At 37.2% G+C, this 22,130-nt stretch overlaps 2 protein-coding genes across 4 annotated transcripts; one reads left to right on the top strand and one right to left on the bottom strand.

Moving 5' to 3' along the window:
• The first annotated feature begins 31 nt into the window (after positions 1 to 31).
• cct3 (chaperonin containing TCP1, subunit 3 (gamma)) lies at positions 32 to 6,429 on the top strand. Its single transcript, XM_007249686.4, has 14 exons — positions 32 to 139; positions 798 to 859; positions 962 to 1,012; positions 1,589 to 1,651; positions 1,744 to 1,840; positions 2,007 to 2,124; positions 2,552 to 2,738; positions 3,200 to 3,349; positions 3,619 to 3,751; positions 3,923 to 4,004; positions 4,131 to 4,311; positions 4,465 to 4,710; positions 5,364 to 5,495; positions 5,830 to 6,429. The coding sequence occupies exons 1-14, from the start codon at positions 112 to 114 to the stop codon at positions 5,923 to 5,925; spliced, it is 1,626 nt and encodes a 541-aa protein (XP_007249748.2). The 5' UTR covers positions 32 to 111; the 3' UTR covers positions 5,926 to 6,429.
• tmem79b (transmembrane protein 79b) lies at positions 6,411 to 20,642 on the bottom strand. Of its 3 annotated transcripts, none has more exons than XM_007249690.4 (8): positions 20,297 to 20,642; positions 17,796 to 18,592; positions 16,536 to 16,730; positions 15,858 to 16,080; positions 11,151 to 15,144; positions 10,355 to 10,564; positions 7,979 to 8,107; positions 6,411 to 7,235 (listed from the first exon to the last, which is right to left on the bottom strand). In XM_007249690.4, the coding sequence occupies exons 2-5, from the start codon at positions 18,454 to 18,456 to the stop codon at positions 14,943 to 14,945; spliced, it is 1,281 nt and encodes a 426-aa protein (XP_007249752.3). In that variant the 5' UTR covers positions 18,457 to 18,592; positions 20,297 to 20,642; the 3' UTR covers positions 6,411 to 7,235; positions 7,979 to 8,107; positions 10,355 to 10,564; positions 11,151 to 14,942. The 3 variants fall into 3 exon arrangements, with proteins under 3 accessions (XP_007249752.3, XP_022529288.2, XP_015461399.3); XM_022673567.2 differs by having other exon boundaries at positions 17,796 to 18,589; XM_015605913.3 differs by lacking the exon at positions 20,297 to 20,642 and adding an exon at positions 19,945 to 20,209.
• Between the last annotated feature and the right edge of the window lie 1,488 nt (positions 20,643 to 22,130).

Below are 22,130 nucleotides of genomic sequence, written 5' to 3'. Positions count from 1 at the left end.
ATCGCTGATTGGTTCGGACCATTAGCGAGTCGTTGGCCCCGCCTCTCCCGTTCTCTCTTCTTCATCGTGCGTGCGGATTTGGGTGCCGGCTAACAAAACCACGCTGCAAAGATGATGGGCCGCCCGGTTCTCGTGCTTAGTGAGAATCTTCGTTTTTGTCTGTTAAACGTGTACAGTGATAAATGTAGCGCGAGAGAACCAGCGGGCCGCTGAACTGCGCTGTTTAGTGGATGTTTTACTTTGTAAAAGCCGGCAAGGCTAACAGGCTAACATGGGCATGGCATGGTCACTGGCTAGGCTCGGCTTAGCGTACAGTAGTTAGCTTAGCTTAGCTGAGTTTAGTTTAGTGCATTGTAGCCTGTGTTGTCTGTCTTAGTTGTTTTAGCTACTTAGCTGTTAGCTATCTTAATTTATTTGCCAGGTTTTATAGCTATATTTGAATATGTAATCTATCCTATAAATGTTAGCTAGCTAGGTAACTGGATTAATTCATTGTGGATAATATTGTTGTATGTGTGTGTTAGCTACCGGTGTTTAGCCAAACCTGACATTACTTTGCAAAAAGTAACTGTTTTAAAGGGGAATCTCACCTGGATTTGCCTGATAACTGGATTTGACGTTTGTTTAAGAGTCTAAAACAGATTTTCTATCTTAAAATCTTGTCAGCAAGAAAATTAGAGGACTTAGTCTGGAAATGAGGGATGTCTTGGTTTACTAGGCAACTACAATAATGACTATTAGCATCTGTCAATCAGCTAGCTAACTAGTGTGTCCATTGTGTCCTCCTCTTGCTTTAGGCCAGAATATGAAAAGAGAGTCTGGAAGAAAGGTCCAGACTGGAAATATCAACGCAGCTAAGGTATGTCCTCAACTTCAATCTAGTGTATAGACTCTCTTGTTTCATGTGTCTATGGTTACAGGTAATGTGTTCTCTCTCTTATAACATGTTATTTAATTTCAGACCATAGCAGATGTAATCAGAACATGTCTGGGACCAAGAGCTATGATGAAGGTATGTACCCTGAGGGCTTCAGCATCAGCTCTAAGCCAATCATGTGATGAAATACTGTGGACCACACCCTTCCACTTTTTTTCTGTTGTGTTCATCTTTTACGATAATAGTTTAATTTGTACTTATTTGTGTTGGTCAAGTTGAATAGTATCTTATTTGATTTTATCATGGATGAGTGGAAAACAAAACTGATTGTAGTAGCAACTTGTGCAGCTCTGTTGAATTCCATGACCAAGAGGATTAAGGCAGTGATAGAAAATAACAGTACTTGCACAAAATATCGGCTATGTTAATTATAAGATGTACTCATTTATGTTGTCAGCGGTTTACTGTTATATAAGCTGTCCACCGACAGTTTTAAGTTGTATCCAAGTTTCTGCAATTTCTATAGTATTGTCGCATAAAAAATATATAATTAGTTATTATCAGAAATGTGTGGGGTGAACTTACTTTAGTGAGATTCTGTGTAAGTATAAGATGTTTTTTTTACATAAACATTTGCTCCCTTTTCCTTTTTTAGACCTGAATTATGTGAGATCCATGGTTTTAAATGTTGTGCCTCTTTTATTTGTGCAGATGCTGCTCGACCCCATGGGAGGTATTGTCATGACCAATGATGGCAACGCCATTCTCAGAGAGGTATTTTAGAACTCTGAAAGGATCTTAAGGTTTGTGCAGTTGGTTACATACAGCATAATGCATCATTTGACTCCCATTGTCATTGCCCTCAGATCCAAGTGCAGCACCCGGCAGCCAAGTCCATGATAGAGATCAGCCGCACTCAGGATGAGGAGGTGGGAGACGGTACTACCTCTGTCATTATCCTGGGTAAGTGTTTGCTTGTCATCATCTCTTTGCTGTCATCTCCTTGTATTATGTGTGAATGTGGGATCAGATTTATTTACTGTTAACAGATTTCCAGTGTAAAAGCCCTTAAGGACTGCTTGAAAAAGATCATTATTACAGTACAATAAGATGTGGTGTTTGTGTGTAGCTGGTGAGATGCTGTCGGTGGCAGAGCAGTTCCTGGAGCAGCAGATGCATCCTACAGTGGTGATTAGTGCTTACCGGCAGGCTCTGGACGACATGCTCAGCATGCTCAAAGAGATCAGGTATGGTCCTTTTTAGCAGGTGCTTGGTTTGTAGTTTTCAAAGGTCTCAGGTTGAATGTGTAAAATAATTGTAGATTGTTACTTTATTTATTTGTTTTTAATTATACAATTATTCAGATATACTTTAAGTTGTTTATAAATGGTTAATTTATTTGTTTAGCGTTAAGCTGAAACAGTATTTTTATTTGAAGCATTTCTGTGTGGATGGACATTTTAAAAGTAGTGTGCTCAAATCCTTAAACACATTTCAGCTCCACTAGAAAAAAAAATGCGCAGCTATAGTCACATTGTAATTAAATGCTAGTTAAGCTAGATTTGTTTACATATGTATTCATGAAAGTATGTACGTTAGTTTGCTCAAGTGGCGTGCTCATGCAGACACTGAATATGACATCGCCAGTAACCTCAAAATACTGCTTTCCTGCAGCACTCCAGTTGACCAGAATGACCGTAGCATGATGCTGAAGATCATCAACTCCGCCATCAACACCAAGGCACTGAGCCGCTGGTCAAGCTTGGCTTGTAACATTGCTCTGGACGCAGTGCGTACCGTAGAGCTCGAGGAGAACGGCCGCAAAGAGATCGATATTAAGAAGTATGCCAAGGTGGAAAAGGTAGGACGACAATGTTTTTGGTACATTCACAATCAAATGCTTGGCTTAGCAGACAGAAATCTAAGTATCCTTTGTAATGTGAACATGTGCTCAGTTTTTGAAGATATTTATTTGTGGTATTTTTTGTGGCCTTCTCATGGTTGGTTGTTTTATAAGCAAAAAATATTTTAAAAATTTCCTTCTGTTACTTAGGCTTGTTTTTTGAGAGATCTCCACTAATCTTTGTTCAGAGTTGTTCTTGAAATCCAGAACATTTAAAATATATATATTATTCTGGTATAATTTTCTGTGGAAGGACAACTAAGGTCTGGCATGAATTTTGGAAGTTGTGATGTAATAATATACTTAATAAAATAGAAATAATTGACGAAGCGTCCAGACGATGGATAGTTTACAGTTTATTGATGGTTCTAACTGAAATTATTCCAGAGATTAATCCAGTGATTGCTATTTGTGTGCAGGTTCCTGGTGGAATCATTGAAGACTCATGTGTTCTGAAGGGAGTGATGGTAAATAAGGATGTAACACATCCTCGTATGCGCCGCCTTATCAAAAACCCCAGAATTGTGCTCCTTGACTGCTCCCTTGAGTACAAGAAGGGTGAGAGCCAGGTAAGACAGATGGAGAAACAGACACCCACACATTAACTTCCTGATGCACACAGCACCCAAATATGAGTTGTTAACACACTGGAAAAGTCACCAAATAAATTGTCAAAAGTACTTGGCTAATGCTGCGCTGTGGGAATTCTAAATTAAATCAGCAATCTGTGAAATTCTAATTACAAATATGTAAACAGCAGTCCTGTTACACAAGCCAGTCTGCTGTGGGCTTAGATCAGGAGTCTCCTTTTTTCATTGCTAACTTTTAATCTCCTCAGACGGATATAGAGATCACTCGCGAGGAAGACTTTGCAAAAATTCTGCAGATGGAGGAAGAGTACATCCAGCTGATCTGTGAAGACATCATCCGCCTCAAGCCCGACCTGATCTTCACAGAGAAGGGAATCTCAGGTACACAGGGCCTAAAATTAAATGGCAATGTTATTTAGACAAACATCAGTTGAAGTTTTTTAGTTAATATTTTTACTGTTTAATGAAATTTATGTCATTTAAATGAATCTGTGAAAATGCTACATTGCATTATATTATATTTTCTGATTGACTGTAAATTTCTTCTCCCAGATCTTGCCCAGCACTATCTAATGAAGGCCAACATCACTGCAATCCGTCGCATCAGAAAGACAGACAACAACCGTATTGCCAGGTAAGAATGGCATGCATGCTAAGAATAACACGTCTTTTTGTTTAATTTTTTCTCTTTTTTTTTTTTTTTTTTTTTTTTTTTTTTAAGGCTTGTCCTCAACTTTGCAAATATCTCTTTTCTTCCCAGAGCCTGCGGTGCACGCATTGCCAGTAGGACAGATGAGTTGCGTGAGGAAGATGTGGGAACAGGAGCTGGTCTGTTTGAGGTGAAGAAGATTGGCGATGAGTATTTCACCTTCGTCACAGAGTGCAAAGACCCCAAAGCCTGCACCATCCTGCTCAGAGGAGCCAGCAAAGAGATCCTGGCGGTAAGACTTGGGGTCTAGACAACAGGCTAAAGAGGCCGTTTTTGCTTTTATATTTGTTTTACCCACACTGCTGGGCAGTTCCATAAATTATTATCTTAACAATACAATTTTATTATTATTATTATTATTATATATATTTTTTTCTTTTTCTAGGAGGTGGAGCGTAACCTGCAGGATGCCATGCAAGTGTGCCGTAACGTGTTGCTGGACCCATACCTGCTGCCAGGTGGTGGTGCTGTAGAGATGGCAGTCTCCCACAGGCTGACTGAGCGCTCCAGAGCCCTGACTGGTGTGGAACAGTGGCCTTACCGTGCTGTTGCCCAGGCCCTGGAGGTTATCCCCTGCACCCTCATCCAGAACTGCGGTGCCTCTACCATCCGTGTGCTCACGTCTCTTAGGGTTAGTATGTTTGTGTGTGTGACACCACTAGACTAATTATATACACAAGTCTTAAAAAAAAGGAAAAAATACAATAAACTTGTTCTTCAGAGTTTTAGGTGAAAAAATGAATCAGCTTTATATCCATATCAGCTGATTTACAGCTGAAATATGCAGTCAGTCGACACGTCTCTAATTAGTTAAACCTCAGAGCTGATCAAATCATATATTCAGGAGTTAACGATTATGGAACGTCTGTGCTAGACTTATTAATCACAGAAAACTGCCTTTTTACAAGGATGCTTATTGTAAAACTAACCTGTCTCACAGAGAATTTGGAGGAAAGACTAAACCCCAACTACTGAATACACTTCTCAGGAGTACATTACTCAGCCCACATGCTGAAGGACAATGCACAGAACATTGAAAAATGAACAATGATGTTTTTATGAAGCGTGTCTGGGAAAAAGTTAATTCAGCATCCAGCTGCACCTGGCCAAATGTACTGAATGATTGTCCCAAAAACTTAATAATAACAGTACTGCTATGGCTCTTAGACTTAGTAAAATTTCTCACATCCTAAATGTTTTTCGTCCTTTCTCTCTGTCCGACAGCTTTTGTGTCCAAATATGGTCGTTCTATGTGTCTCACAGTCTTTCTACGCTCTTTTGCAGGCGAAGCACACCCAGGAGGGCAGCACCTCGTGGGGCGTAAATGGCGAGACAGGCACTCTTGCAGACATGGTAGAGCTGGGCATCTGGGAGCCTCTGGCTGTCAAAGCTCAGACATACAAGACTGCAGTGGAGGTACAGATTTTATTCTTTTACTCTATTTCTGATTCCCTGTGTATTTGTAGTATAAAAAGTTGATCAGTTTTTCCACAACCTGTGCAGTTCTATTTTTAATCCCCTGTTTAAACTTTTGTACATCATTTTATTTATCCAAGAAGCTTACTTACTTTTTAATGCAGCACCACCAACATTTGCCCAGGAGAACACAGTCTTACTTCTATAATTCTGCAATACTCTCACACACAGTCCTATTATAGCTCTCTTTCTCTTCCAATTCTTTTCCCAGTTACTTTTCTTCCATCATTACCAAGCTCTGTGCAGTCTAACAAGACTATTTCTTTCTCTCCAGACGGCCATCCTGCTCCTCCGTATTGATGACATCGTGTCTGGGCACAAGAAAAAGGGAGACAAAGCAGAGCAGACAGGAGGGCAGGGAGCTGAGTAGATGGACATGGAAGCATGGAAACATGAAGGTGTAAAAAAATGGGAGTGAAACAAGATCAAAAAGGTGGATGTCTAGAATAGTTGATACTGGTTAGTGATGGACTGTTCTCAAATGACCACAATGTTTGGATTTTTCTACAATTAGGCCTTGATTTATTTAAAACTACACTCAGTCCTGTGTGTTCTGCCCCTGTGTGAGGGGAAATATTTAAATGTTTAGATTTGTGTGTTAACACCTGAGTGTGTGTATATCCACTCTGATGCTTCACTCCATACCTGTCTGCTGAGGTTGTTACCTTTTATTTGCTACTGCTGATAAATTTCAATATCAAATGACACTGTGTCAGGGTTGTAACAGAGGAGGATGTCTGAGTTTGAGCTTGACAGTATATTTCTTTTACACTGACTTGTCTGTTTATTGGCTCTCATGCACGGATGGATGGAATTACCATAATGTGCCAACAGAACCAGAAATCACACATTAAATTATGGATTTGGCACGAAACCTCTTTTTATTTTGCATTACTGTTGCTGCAAATACATAGTAGACATACATAACGACGTAGTGCATTCAGTACAAGTATAATGTAATATAAAATATATGAAAAAAAATAACTGAAATTTTAAAACCTGCACCTGCTTGACAGAATCATAAATTTACAACATTGAGTTTTCGAATACTGATTATGAAGCAGTTATAGTGCTAAAACAAGTTGCTGAAAATTTTACACATTCTCCAAAAAACAATGATAATTGTTTTCACTCATTTATTAACTGGTCCATGTGATAATGCAGGACTAGGGCTGGACAATACTGACAAAATGTGTATCACAAATATATTTAAGTTTAGTCTGTACCTTATTGATCCAATATCCATATAAGTATAAAAGCCACAAAAACTGCCAAGAATACCTACAATTGATGCCTGATCCCACAAACTAAATTAATTTGCATTTGATATTAGATGTAGTCCAGCCCTATCTTTTTAGATATTTTGTGTCTTAGGTCCTTGATGTGCTTTATAATGGCACTATACCTGAGCTAGCTGAGTGGAAAGAACCTTGCCATGCCAGAAAGCCAACCTAGCTTTTAGGTTTCTCGGCTCATGTCACGATGGTTGAATTGAACAGTCTCTCAGAAATAAATGTAACAATGTTGCCAAATTAATGGCAGTAAAATAGGTAGAATCCATTGGAATGCTAGCATGTGTGAAGCCAAACATTAGATGATAGAGGTCCACAGTGTAAAAGACGTGAAGAAGTTATCCTAGAGCTCTTTCGCCAGTCTCAGGGTCCACACAATTATCCAGCTCTGAAAAAGAGGCAGAGTGTAAAAATTTAGCTAGCCTCCACCATGTTCTGATTTGACAAGATCTGGTATTTGGCTACCTTAGATGTTCAAAAAGATTTCATTTCAAGTGCAGGGATTATCATTTAAATCTTTTTGTTTCCTTTTAACTGATATATGGGTTGTTAGAAGATAGCTTTGAAAATCTGATTGTGTCCAGCCATTAAATTAATGGTAAACCTCAGGTACTGATGTTGGACACCACTCCTACTGATATTAAAGCTTTGAAATGTATTGCTATCTCTTCTTCCAGCATACCTGATTCAACTAAATAACAATCCGTTTCAGAGTTACAGAGGTTCTGTTACAGCAGAGAAACCATTAGGATGAGCAAAAATAAAATAGTGAAAGTTATTATGATGGGTAATCCGGGTCCACAAAGTAAAAATGAATCCCAGGATGTTCCAACTCTGTAGATGGCTGTGTTGATAGTTGAGCTGCAGCAGAGCTATTTGTGCAATTGGAACAAAATCCTGGTGTGATTTTGATTTACTTTCTAGACCTGGATTATCCACCTTTTGGATGGAGCGCATCACTCTGAAAACACAGTTCCACTGCTCCACAAGCCACCACCTAGAGCTTGAGACCCCACTAGGTGGCCCTCGGCATTAGGTATGGTAATAGTGGGTTCATATGCTGCTGCTTTAGGCTCAACAGAAGTGGTGTCTGGATACTTTTGGACACACTGTGAGTGCATCATCACGTACCCATATTGTGGTCACTTGCAGACAGACTGCTGTGGTGGAGAGTCATGAGGTTGGAGGCTGAAGGCACAGGTCCTGGTGAGATGGAGAAGGCTGGTCCAGCAATAGAGGGTGCTGCTTCTGCATCCATGGCTTTTAGAGAAAAATATGAACAGAAGATTATTATAAGTGTAAACCTGTGATTTAAGAAAATACTGATATGTTGAAGTATTGATATGTTGAAGATTGTTTTGTTATAGTGTAGTTTTTATATTTTCAGTAATTCGGTTCAAAATGTAACATGTATAGATGTATTACACACAGAGTGATCTATTTTAAGCATATATATATATATATATATATTAGGGGTGTCACGATTCTCTAAATCCTCGATTCGATTTCATTTTCGATTTGAGGGTCACGATTCGATTCGATTCTCGATTTTCTTGTTTTTTTTTCTTGTTATTATTTTATGCCTCATAAAATTTAAATAATATATTTATTATTATTATTATTATTATTATAAATATTATAAATATTATTATTATTATTTATTAAGATATATATGGTAATGCCATCTAGTGACTTTTTTTGGTAGCAACAGTGTGCACTATTAAAACCAGCAGTTTATCAGAGCTGTGTGTGGATGGCTGGTGAAACTGCTCATTACATGAAGCTGCAGTTCTTCATCCAACCACTAGCAGCAGCAGCACAAGCCCCGCTCTCTTCACTCAGTCACTACTTCAGTACAGCCCAGCCACGGGCTACAGAGCTCAGCCAGTCCGTTTTTACTGTTTCTGTAAACAAATAAAGGTTTTAACCCCACTAACCGGATAATACAGCTCACTACAGTTCATCTTTCAGCCCAAGCAGCTAACAGCAGCAGGTTAGAACAGCCGACACGGAGGCACTGCTCGGATTACATTATAAACAGGTCAGTTAGCGCGCTGCTAACCTCAGGATGTTTAGAACTACGGAGTTTAGTGGACACACCACGGCCGCCAGGTAAGTCTTTTAAAGGCTACTGAAGACTATTAAAGGCTATTAGAGTGTAACCCCTGGCTCCCAGGGGTTACAAGAGGTTATTGAAAGCATTATTGGGGGGCAGAAATCAGTACAGGCTGGTTAGATAAGTGATGTGGGTATTGTCTTATAAATATTTACACATAACTTATATCTCTCCTGAAAAGCTTTTATTTTAGTCAGAAACACGCTTGTGTTTACTTTATCTGAGAGAAAGATGTTTTTTTAATTCAATGGAAAGCAACAGGTGTAGTCAATTATAAGTTTAAGATTTTTAATCCACCTCACTGTGATCTATAGTCAGTGTTCTCAAGTCACACTGACACACGCATTTCAGCGAGTTCACACGCTCTCACCTGCGCGCACCCACCCCTCCGTTAGATACAGATACAAAACCTGCGCGCCCAACCCCCGCCCCCCTCCCCCGTTGGACAGATAAAAACAGTGATCACACTCCCGCCGACTGCGCTCATGCAGTGGCTATCTCTATTTAAATGAATAGGATGCGCTGTGTTGGTGCCGCGCCATTTGCGTAGCGCGCTGCGCTATTTGCGTAGCGCGCGCGGGAGGGATCGTCGATCCTCTTTTTGACTTCGATACTCGAGATCGTGACCTCATTTCGATTCGATTTCGATAAAATATCGAGATCGTGACACCCCTAATTTATATATATATTATTGTTGATTATGGCTTACACCCAATGAATTTCCAAAAATCAAATGTCTCAGAAAATTTAAATATCATATAAATCCAATTAGTACTTCTGGCAGTGTGCCAAGCCCTGCTGGAAAATTAATAAAAACATAACACAGTGGACCAACACCAGCAGATGACGTGTCTCTCCAAACCATCACTGAATGTGAAACTTCACACTAGACCTCAAGCAGCTTGGACTGTGCCTCCACTCTCGCTCTCTCCAGACTCTTGATTTCCAAATGAAATGCTAAATTTACTGATGGTCAGTGATGGTGTATCAAGTTCAAAGTCAGTTAGCTTACAGGTAGCCTAGTACATCACAATTTTTTAACATTATCAACCCCTAGTTTCTATACTTCTATGTGAGTAATGAATGGGAACATTTGACACCTTTGTAAATACAGTATTTGGTGGAATAACCCTTGTTTTTAATCACAGCTTTCATGCATCTTGGCATGTTTTCCTCCACCAGTCTTGTACACTGATTTTGGATAACTGTATGCCAATCCTGGTGCAAATGTTCAAGCAGTTTAGCTTGATTATATTCTATAGGTTTCCAATTTGGTAAAAACAAAGAAACTCATAATTTAAGTGGTCTATATTTTCCAGAGCTGTATATTAACACCAAGTTCTCAGCCATAATGTCAACCCCAGAAAATACCAGGGTTATTATCAGTGTACCTGCATAATCTTGCTGCTGCTGCTGCTGGTGGAGGTGAAAGTATGGTTGGACGCTGAGCGTCTGTGGATAAGCCTCAGCAGGGTTTGCCAGAAGAGGAACTGTGGCTGAAGAGCACCCCCACCGCCTGGCCACTGACTCTGACATGCTGGAGACTTTACACAGCGAGGACACACACCTGGTTACGTAACTCTGGATGACGTAGCAGCTCCCTAATGGCGTAAGGTAGATTAAATGTAAAATATATGAGCATAAACGAGCGTTAAAGCATTGTTGGTATGATATAAAAAAAAACTTTAGTGACACTGTATAAAAAAATCAGCCCTGTATTTGCATAGTTTTGAGGGAGGTGGCATTAAAATAAACAAAGCTAAAGTAAATAGCCATTAAGAAGCTGTTTAAATTAATTAAAAATATCTAGACCGGTATTATCTATGATTACCAATAGCCAAAACACGTTAATTTGCAAAATTAATAAAGTTTAAAATGTTCCTCAAGTCGGCTTCTTATTAGAATTGTCCGTTCCACCTTAAATTGTGCAGCAGCCAGCAGTCACCGCATGGTCAGCCTTATCAGGCGCCACAGTGCAACTGCTGGAGCATTTAAGGTGGAACGGACAAATCCTAATAAGAAACAAAGTTACGTAACTAAACTAAACCTAAATGCAAATTAACGTGTTTTAGCTATTGTTAAACATACATAATATCGGTCTAGATATTTTTAATTAATTTAAAACAGCTTTTTAAACACAATTTACTTTGCTTTTGTTTACTTTTAGCCACCACCCCACAGTCTTACCTCCTCCGCACTTGTTTTTCCTCAGCTTTCGGAAAGGACAGTTCTCCCTAAACCTCAGCAGACAGGCGCTGTGTTTCCGTCTCTCTGGTGCGCTACTCATGATTTCTCTAAATAAAACCTCTATGTTTTCAGTATAAGTAAGGTTTAGCTCATGTTCGTCCCCTGGGATCCTCCGTATCTGGTGTGTTGTGTGATTTTGGGAGTGAGTAAGCAGTTAGGAGGCCAATTTCTGCCCTCCGACAGAGTCCCAGTTTAATGACCCTTAGCCTATTTAACAGGTTCATCATATTTTGGCTGAAAGGACTGAGCTGGGTTATGAAATTATGACGGGTTGCAACACAGCATTATGGAAGCCCATCTACCCCACTTAAAAAAAAGGGCTCTCCACTAAGTTATAAAAAAAATACTAAGTCATAATTATGAGATACTACCCCCAGAGCTAGTATCTCATAATTACGGCTTAGTTTCTTGTAATTAAGATTTAGTTTCGTAATTATGACTTAGTTTCTCATAATTAGGACTTTGGTTCTCGTAATCATGACTTGGTACCTAATACTTATGACTTAGTTTCTCGGAATTATGACAGTCTCTTGGAATTATTTCTTAGATTTGTTTATTTATGACTTAGTCTCTCATAATTATGATGTAGTATCTTGTAATTATAACACAATCTCAACTTAGTTTCTCGTAACTGTGACTTAAGTTTCTCAAAATTATTTCTTAATATCTCATAAATATGACTTATGAGTATTTCGTAAATATGACTTAGTATCTCATAATTATGACTTAGTATCTCATAATTATGACTTAGTATCTCATAATTATGACTTAGTATCTCATAATTATGACTTAGTATCTCATAATTATGACTTAGTATCTCTTAACTATTGGGAGCAGGAAATGAGGTTAGAAGTAGTTAGTTTGTTAGAGATTCTTAAAGCGAGGGACGCTCCTGCTTCCATTCAGCACAGCTGTGGAATTGTTAGCTAAATAAATAAAAGAGAAAGAGACTACTTGTCAGTGTTGTAATGTCTTTGTATATAAAATCATTTGTGAGTTACAAAGTTATATCATATCCAGCATTTAAAAACAAAAACTGGTCTACATTCAAAGATATAAAATCAACCAACATATAAAGACAAGGGAAAAATTACATTAATCATAGTAAACCATATAAAGGGAGATTTCATATGTTCAATATTTCATCATAATTAAAGGTCTACAATGTCTAAGGGTTATTCCAGAAGTAGGGGTACATTTCGAATCTCTCAAATAAATGAAGTTTTGTTATTTTCCAAAAGACAATTTTTATTTAATCTGTTTAAAAATGTTAACCCTCTATGGCATACATTATATTATTGCCTTTTGTGAGTACTCTGTTAACAGGAATAAAGTTACAAAGTCATAAACTATGTGTGTAATTTCCCCAATTACAAAGTCATTCTATCTGTCTTAATCTTCTAGTAAACTAATTGACCTTTTTTTAATTCTAATTAAAAACATGTGACCTGGACCCAGTGATGTCACTTCCTCAGGTAGGAAACATGTGGAAGGCATGTTGGGTATGTCAAACTTCTAATCTCATTATTTTGTATTAAATAGTGCAAAGTTTGATACTAGTTTATGGTTAGTTTACACAAAATAGTGAAAATTTGAACCAAACACCAAATCTTTTCATACTTGAAATGTACCTTTAGTTCTAGAATGGCCCATAAACAAACTCATTAAGGTTGGTTAAATGTAAATAATAATAATAATAAGTTTCTCTGTAATTAACCAATTCACATTTAACCACACTGAATAACTTTTTAATTACAGCTCAGTGATTAAGTCACACAATATATTTAATCATTAGGCTACATTACTCTTTTAGTGCAGTCTCTATTGTATATTAGTCATATCCAGATATGATTTTATAAAAGGTTTTATAAAAAGGAAAGAATGCAAAAAATATGAAGTCAGCAAATGTGGATTGTTAGAACACTATTAGTAGGTGTACAAGTTCAGACATGCGTATGGTTTATTATCAGTGTGGAAGGATAAATATAAAGGCTACGCAAGTTCTCATACAGACTGTATGTTTCCATATCTGATACACACGCACATTATATCACAGAAACTCGTTTAGGAAACGCTCCGATTTTCTTCAGAAACGCACCACCTTTGTTCTCTCAAAACTTCAGAAGTTTAGCAATTAAACTTTTCTTTCTAGCCACACAGAGTCTGATAAATTCATCAATGCCAACTCTCGCAAACCCACAAGAATGAGATAGAAAGAAGAAATTCTGAGGTGAAATAAGTATTGAAGGAAAAATGAGGACTTTTTCCAGCAGCGCCCTCAATCCTTTTCTTTCTTCTTTCCTGTCTCTGTGCAGTCAAGGCGGATTATCCTCGCATAAGGAACTGGCAGCGCATTTTCTTTCTTCTCTCTCTCTTTTTTTGCATTTTCATTTCATATATCACCAAAAAACCTCATTACACCTTAAACCACTGCACATTACAATCCACTGCAGCTTAAGGCAGATGGGTAACTTGCATATTCAGGTAATTCAGATGTTTTCTGCTTACAAACTGTGTTATGTAGATTAATAAGAAGTTTTTCTGCAAAATGGTCTGGCTTTTTTGATTACGCTTGCATTTATCCAAAATGAACACTATTATTCAAAATGAGGAAAAGTAGATGTGAACATTTACCTTCACCATTTCAGAAGAAACGGTAAAGCCAAGTTGCAGACACTGTGCAATGCATACTCATAATAATAAAAAACTCGTTCCTTGAGAACACCATGGATGAATCATCCCGGGCCAACTCTGCTCACACAAACAAAGAACAATTCCAGAAGGAAAAAAAAAAAGCTCAGAGCTTTTTTGCAGTATTTTCTGCAACTACACACAGAAAGAAGGCAGTATTGATATTCCTCTGACTCTGTGCAAGTCAAGTGGGAAAAAAATATACAATATATATATATATATATATATATATATATATATATATATATATATATATAAAAGATTAAACAGCAGGAAGTTAAACCATCTCTCAAACCTGGAGTAAGAAACTTTTTTTCAGTTCTATTCTTTAACCTAGTGTGTAAAGTTTGAGCATTTTAACTAAATCTTCTGTATCTAATTTTTCTCATTTTAATTAACCACTTCTATTAACAGCAATAAAAATATATTTCCTTGCCCAAAGTCTGTGGTCCAGATAAACAGACCTAGGTCCAGCTTTCCAAAAGAATCTTTGTGTTAAATTCATCATAACTGGTAGAGAGCGTGTTCAGCACCATGCTCCCTCAGCCATTTAAGATTAATCTGTGTGCTAAGGCGCTTTTGGGAAAGCCAGCCCAGATCGTTTCACTGTGTGCTTCAACCTGTTTTATACTGCTGTTCTTAAGCAGCTAAGCAATCATCCACCTCTCTGGATATCACTTGGTTTCTGCCTCTCTATGGGGCCATGCTGAGGGAAGCAAGTTACTTCAAGCACATAAATCAAATTGGCCTCTTGGAAAGTGAAAAATAGTGAAAAGTAATTTGTGTGCATTTTTCTAACGCTAGTTTAATAACTACCTGATCCATAAGTGCTTTTAGTGCAACTTTACAATCTGCTGCATCATTAGAAACTAAAGTGTAAACCTATAACAAAGGTCTACTGTCCAAATCACCAATTCTCTCTCGAAAACCTCTGTTAGCTTAGTGTATGTAAAGCTTTAATGTGTGTTCTGTAAAAAACTAGTCTAAAAAAATAGAAACAATATAATGGAGTAAACACCTCTCCCGTTACTTGATGCTCCTCTAACCCCAGAACCTTTGCCTGTGCTCTGGAGAAGTTTCAGGAGGATCAATCTCATCTGGAGCAAAGATTGATCCTGCAGAGTCGGCCATGAAGATGAAGTAAAGGTTGGCTACCAGCATCGTCAGCATCGGCCAGAAGGAGAAACCAAAACCGAATGCTCTCACACTGCTGCCCCATGCAGCTGCGATCCAGTACACCAGCCTGCAGGATGGACAAAACACCCACTGAGTGAAGGTTTCCTTTGTTTAGGATTTTCTAAGAGGTAGGACAGTTCCACACCTACACACATTTTTCATTACATCCCTTCTGAAGATGTGTGCCAATGCACAGATGGAGAATCTGTAGTGTACTGTAATATAAATATAAAGTATCTACAATACCATAAGAGTACACATATCAAGTTTTAGAAATGTGTAAAATGCTAATATTTCATAAAACACTGAAGTAAAAAACAAAAACAAAATTGCACTCTAGAAAAAATACATTTCATTTTGTAACATGCAATTAGGGTGTAGAGTTGCCATTGTAAAAAATATAAAAATATATAGAGAACACAAATGGAATTGTAAAACTGAGGCTTGGAATGGATTTTAAAACTTAAGAGGGAACAAAACTTGGATTTCATATAGAAAAAGGATTTCATATAGCCCTACAAATACAACACATTAGTAAAAGCAATACCATAAATTTACCACTTTTGAATCTCTACAGAACCCCTCACTGGATGAGTCTACAAGGATCATTTTGTAAATGAGGTGTGAGAGTATAAACCCTTATTGAAGATCTAAAGAAAAGCTTTCATCTCATTCAAAGCTTTTTTTATAGAATGGTTATGGTTAGGTATCTTCTATCCATTTATATAATAGTGACAGCTTTATTAACTTTATTCGGTAGAAAACTGAGGATTCATTTACCTGCCAAATGCAAAGATGATGGTGAGGAGTGGAACCAGTTTAAGCAGGTTCTGATTAAGATAGGCAGCCATGACCCCCAACTGCAGGAAGTACAGGAGGAAGAGGGAGATGGAGTCATCCACATAGCGGCGATGGATGTTCACCTGTTCCACCTCAGGCTCTCCGTCACACCGAGGCTTCAGAGAACAGTACCGCAGACGGGACACGCCCAGCACCAACATACCTGGAGGGTGAATAGGTGGTAGGGTCAGATTTCTAGGGAAGCATTATTCAAACTGGTTTAGTATCGGTACTAAAATGAGTAGGGGAGATACTATCATTTAAAATATGTGAGTTGAATGGATGAATAGTCCTCTGTAATCGGCCCGTCATTAATTGTTGCACTGTTCGAATATGCCTCAAGGAAATGTAATTAACATAATACACAAACAAAGACAATAGCGATATGTTGTTCAGCATTCTAGACTACACTGTTTAGGAAAAAATATTGCATAGTTTACTGATCTGTTGGTGAAATGTCTAAACACAGAGTGTATGATCGAGGTAATCATTTTCCCATTTTATTAAGAAACTAAAGGAAACATCAAACATCATAACAATGATCACCCCCAAATATCTTTAAAAAAGTCTAAAAGATAAGCTGAATAATATTACCCTCACAGAGCCTCCTCTACTTACCCAGCACAATTGGAATAACTGCAAAGACTGAGCAGCGCAGCGTGTAGACCAGCCTCAAGGGGGCGCTATCCAGCAGAGGAGCATCAAAGGGTAGGAAAGTGTGGCCTCCCCACACCAGAACAGGGAATATCAAGGCTGACATAAATATAGACACGCCCATTTTCAGCGCATCACGGTTTGTTCCAGTACATCCACCTTAAAATAAATAATTGTTAAACTGTTAAATTGGTGTTCTTGAACTGTGGACTTCTCTTTTTATTCTAGACATGGGATTAAATTCTGTAATATTTAATAAATCTCCACCATCTTAAACATCTTTTTATTTTCCTAATGTTCAATAATTTTTTTGCCATAATGGGTAATCATACTGGAGTCTATCTGCATTCTACATAAAAATCTGTGTAGGACAAGCTTCCATGTCATAGAAAATTATGTATCTGTAGGATACACACACACGACACAGTGTACATATTTGTTCATTTTACTAAGCAAGAAAAACAAGTTAAGGTTACAGGATGAGAAAATAATTATTGATATGTTAATAATTATTAAAGAATTTTAGGTTAATGCAAATTGTTTTTTTATAAAGGCCCATGCATGCTAAGCATAAAATATGAATACAGGACACAGCCTTCTGTCCACTCTTCATTCATTTTGTCAGTTTTGGCGAGCACTCTCTGAAAGTGTACAGATAAGGACGGAAAAGTGTAGAATTACTCGATACTGTAGTGGCAGTTTAGCCAGTAGTTTAAGTGAAACCTGGCTACTGCTAAATGGACAAGCCAAAGATCAACAACAACAACAAAAAAGAACTGATGGTTAAAAAAGTTTTTTGGTTGTAGAAACATTTATCAAAAAAAAGACTAGCTTATGAGACAGCATAGGCAGAAATGTATTACAGCAGCTGCCTTCCTTTTCAAATACGGCTGTTATCACTGCTTCCACAGTTGCCCTGTTTGTTGTTTTCAGACTCTGAACTCTTCTCTAGTAAATGTATTGCTTAACACTCAAACAAATGTAAAGTAGTGGTCATTGTTTGAACTGAACACATTAAGCTTCATACATCATAGGAATATAAATGAGCCTTAAATGTGAACCCTGTTTCAATGGTGTAATAATAATACTACAAATTAAATGAACAAAAATGAAATTAATATAAATCAAAAACATTATTGACTGATTTATTTTGAACTTTTTTACTTAAAAGTACTTAAAAGTAACAATATTCTTATTTTAATGTAACTTATTGTCCCCACTTACAGCACTGCTTGTTGTTCTTGGAGTAGTCATAATCATAGTCCATGTTCTTGTTGTAGTACCCATCAGGTGGTGTTCCATGAGGCCTGAGGAAGGCGGTCCTCTCTGTGTTTTCCTCCCAGTCATTTCCATTCTGTTTGAGTGGTTCAGATATGATGGAGTGATTGACAGTTACACTGGGGCCAAAGACTCCTGCTGCTTTCTCTGGCATGGCATTCAGCTCTTCCACTTCGATCTCCAAGTGCGTCTCCCTTTCCTTCTCAGGGGCATCTTTTTCCATCCACTCCTCACCCTCCTCCTGCTTCTCTCTCACTCCAAACTCTCTCTCGCTCTCCGTCCTGCTCGGTCCTCCACGGACCGACGCGCAATCTGATCTCACACTTGCTTCTTCTGCCGCAACATCGGTTTCGCTGCTGTCTAGTTTCAGATCAGACCCTTTCTCGTTTTCCGTCCCACCAGGTTGATTAGCCTTATCTCCAGGATACTGCAGAGTACTTGGCTCCATATGGGCACTGGTGACAATTCTGTCCTCTCCTTCCATTCCGCTCACGTCCGTCTTCATCTTCTCCTCCTCTGGTGACCAACCAGGTGTATCGGCTCCTGCTGTCACTCCTAGAGGGCCCTTGACCGTTGCCTCCGAATCTGCAGGAAGGGTCTCAGACATCCTGATGAATTAAGATGTGCTGCTCTGGTATGGTCGTCTATTCAGTTTAGTAGTGGTTGATTAAATATCATCAAAGTCCATCTCTCAAAGCATCGTCCATGGGATTACATTTACCCACTTTTCGTATTTCCTCCTTCTAAAAACAATAAGAACACAGTATGGATGGTTATGATCAGGCTGCTTTTTAAATAGGTTGAATAACAAGCCACAAATATGCATCTGTTCTCTCTCAGCCTTCTTTTAACCCTTAGAGACCCTCTGCTGCTGTTAAAGCGCTCAAATTATCTCTACTTCTGACTTCATGCCACTAAAACTCATCTTTCCCACATTCTACACATCATTTTGCTTTAGGACATGGTTTATTGTGGACAAATCATTGAATTTTTATAACAACAAAAAATCTGCCTCCCACCAACACTTATGCTCATTTGACAATCTTAAACTTTTTTATTATTTTTTTCTTAATTTCTAACATTTTACTTTTATTTCTAAGCCTTAGTTTTCACAGCTAAAATCATGATCAACTTTCAGTGGACCACCTGTACTATTCTCTGCTTCAACATACCTGATTCATATAACGGAACACAGAAACCTCTAAGCAAACCTGAGTTATTCTACCTCTATTCTCTGAATTCACATAAAACATACACTTTAAATATTTATTTTCATATTTTGTTATGGTATTTATTGTATTTAATATATTTACACTATATTAATTAAAATATGCATACATATAGAATTAAATTATACATTCGGGTTGCACTTTACAATAAAGGTACATTAACAGTACTTACAACTGAATGTCAAGTCATTAATAATTGACACTAGTTAAGATATTAATTAATCATTACAACATTTTTAACTAATGCTTACATTCGTTATTATTTACAGTACTTTTAAATATTAAAATTTAGTCATGTTTACTAACATCTTATCTAGTTTTAATAATTAGTTGAGACATTACTTATTTAATAAAATTACTGACAAATAATTCACAGAATATTCAATAAACTGAAAAATGCAAATACTGGCAATTCTTTTTTCCTTAAAAACATAAAATAAAATAATAAAAATAAGGCCTTCATGCAATGGTGAGAAAGGGGTTTTCTTAAATGTAAAGCCCATGCTTACAAATTTGTTTAATTTTAACAAATTATGTTAAAACATATTGAGATTTTTTATTTTTCCATAAAAAACTAAAACTAAAACAAGACTACATAGAACAATGAAAATATGAATTTTGAATACATTTGTAACGTCATTCTGATACTGAACTAATGTAAATGTAATGTAAAAAAAATGAACTAGTGTTAATACTGAAAAGTCGTAAACATAAAACTTTTATCAACTACTATCTCTAATTATTTGAGGTTTCTCAGTGTTAACTTAGCCAGTTAGCTACCGTATAGCTGTATATGTATATATATACACATATATTAGAATGGGACTGAAACGTCCGTGTAAACGTTGGTTTTAATAGATACTTACTCTCTATGTTGCTCAGGTTTCCCTGAAACCAAACCAGCTGGATGTTTAACTAGCTAACAGCATGAAGAACACGGAAACTGGCCCGACAGGAAACTGAGAAAACTCTGCGCCTTTAAACAAAACATCTATTAACCGCTCCTACACGTTTATACCAATTTCTAACAGGAGTTCAGGTTTCTAACAGCTGTTTGTAGGGTACAGGTGTTTGAGTCCGGACGGTCTCAGGCCTGCTGCTGCTGTAAACAGAGCCTGTGTGTGTGTGTGGAGTATCTCTACAGTCAGTCAGATCTCTCTCACCTCCTGATCTCTCTTTTTATCTCTCTCTCTTTAATCAGAGTCTGTAATCACTCACCTGAAACTCCACCGCGGAGGACTGAGGAAGGGTCCGGGTCTCCGGAGAAAAGTGTGCGCAGTAAGGATTGTTTTGGATCTTCCGGGGGGTGGGATTTCAGGTGTTTCCAGGTGAGGAAGGCCAGTGTTAAAGGTATGAAACTCTTAAAGGGGAGGTGAGCTCTGCGCTCGTGCTGCTGCTGCTGAAACAGTTTCACTTACTGTGGGGGGTTTTAGTTCAGGACTGTCCACTCTTATTATAATTATCAACATTACAGGTTTTCCTATAAATACGATAGATTTTATGATTTTACTAGCATTTTATTATATTTTGAGGGTAAGACCACTTTAAATATATAAATATGTGTTAAAATAGAAAACAGCAGCAGCACAAACTAGAAAGTTAAGTTTGTAAACAAATTTTAAGTTTTAAATCTGAAGAACATTTTCAGCTGCTAATTTCTATATAGAACCTTAGACTTTGGTAAATCCTTAAGTAACTGATTTGTTTAAGAGTGTAGAATGTAGACTAAAAATGAATTTATTCAAACCAGCTAGTATTTCAACACTGAATCAATATTGATGTTCCCAGCTGGCACACAACCGACCTTCAACATTAAAATAAAAATATGGTTCAATAACACTTTGTTAACCATAGCATTTTCTAATTTTAGTAAGCTATGGTTTATTAAAGGTTAAACGTACAATGTTGAAACAATGTTGCCATATCAACGTTAATTCACATTTCAAAATGTTGATTCAACATTGAAATGCCAGCTGGGTTATGGGTAATGGTCACTGTCATACATTCAAGCTTTCACCAACCACAGCTCACATTCAGGATGCTCACAATTGAATGGATAAGGAAAAAACTCTAAACCATGATGAAAAATTAACGATTTTTGTTCTCTCTCTCTCTCTCTCAATATACATCTCTGAGAAGTAGGAACTGTACAACTACAAACAAAAAGCTTTTATTACCACAAGTAGCTAAAATTAGAAACTCCTGTGGTTAACAGAGTGATAACAATAAACTTACATCACTGTAGTAAAGCTACAGAGTATAAAGGATGTTACCCACCAAACTGATTCACATCTGATCTCAAAAACACAACAGTAAAAAAATAGAACATGAACATTCCATTCCCAAGGTATGGTGAAGAACTGGTGCCAAATTAAAAAAACTATTACAGTAAATGGAATAAAAACACTTTTTAATCCCTCCATCAAGCCGTTTTTTGAAGTTGTATGGTGATGAAATGTAAAATTCTATATCAAAAGCCAGAAGGTTGAGGACATTATGTTGATTCAACATTAAAATTTCAACGTTTGCTCAACCATTTAACATTTAATGTTGTTTCATTCAAATAACAACGTTGAAACAACAACAGACATTATATCAACCATAATTTAACCACATTTCAACGTTGAAGGTCAGTTGTGTGTCAGCTGGGTGTAGTTTATAAAAAGAAGAAAAATACAAAACTAAAACAACATTTGTCAATGATATCAATATTAATTTATCTTCAATGCTGGTTTAACCTTGTTATTATTGTAAAGTTAATTAAAAAGCAAATAATTAAATAAAGTTTAGATACACCTAAAAACTAACTACATTAATTTTGTTACTATATAAATCAACTCATTTTGAATTAAATTCTTTTACACTGACTTCCATGGAAAGTTATAAAGGCCTGTTCCTTCTGCTGTGAAGCTGCAATTTGGGAGAAACAATATGTAAAAATAAATAAATAAAACAGAAGTTTAAATATAGATAAAAAGCAGGATTTAAAATTAATTCAAACCCAAAATACACTTCAACTTTTGTCCTCCTACACTTCATCATGTTTTGTTTG

The sequence above is a fragment of the Astyanax mexicanus genome, chromosome 6 (genome assembly GCF_023375975.1).
Source record: "Astyanax mexicanus isolate ESR-SI-001 chromosome 6, AstMex3_surface, whole genome shotgun sequence".
NCBI classification, from domain to species: Eukaryota; Metazoa; Chordata; class Actinopteri; order Characiformes; family Acestrorhamphidae; genus Astyanax; species Astyanax mexicanus.
The sequence above is the reverse complement of the archived record's forward strand: the minus strand, read 5'-3'. Positions and strand labels throughout refer to the sequence as shown.

Excerpts from the sequence above, each read along its gene's own strand:
- tmem79b (XM_007249690.4), bottom strand. The coding sequence starts at position 18,456 with ATGTCTGAGACCCTTCCTGCAGATTCGGAGGCAACGGTCAAGGGCCCT. Across the intron at positions 16,081-16,535 it reads AGTTATTCCAATTGTGCTGG|GTATGTTGGTGCTGGGCGTG; the intron begins GTAAGTAGAGGA and ends TTCACCCTCCAG. Across the intron at positions 15,145-15,857 it reads ATCATCTTTGCATTTGGCAG|GCTGGTGTACTGGATCGCAG; the intron begins GTAAATGAATCC and ends TCCATCCTGCAG.
- cct3 (XM_007249686.4), top strand. The coding sequence starts at position 112 with ATGATGGGCCGCCCGGTTCTCGTGCTTA. Across the intron at positions 1,841-2,006 it reads TACCTCTGTCATTATCCTGG|CTGGTGAGATGCTGTCGGTG; the intron begins GTAAGTGTTTGC and ends GTTTGTGTGTAG. Across the intron at positions 2,125-2,551 it reads AGCATGCTCAAAGAGATCAG|CACTCCAGTTGACCAGAATG; the intron begins GTATGGTCCTTT and ends GCTTTCCTGCAG.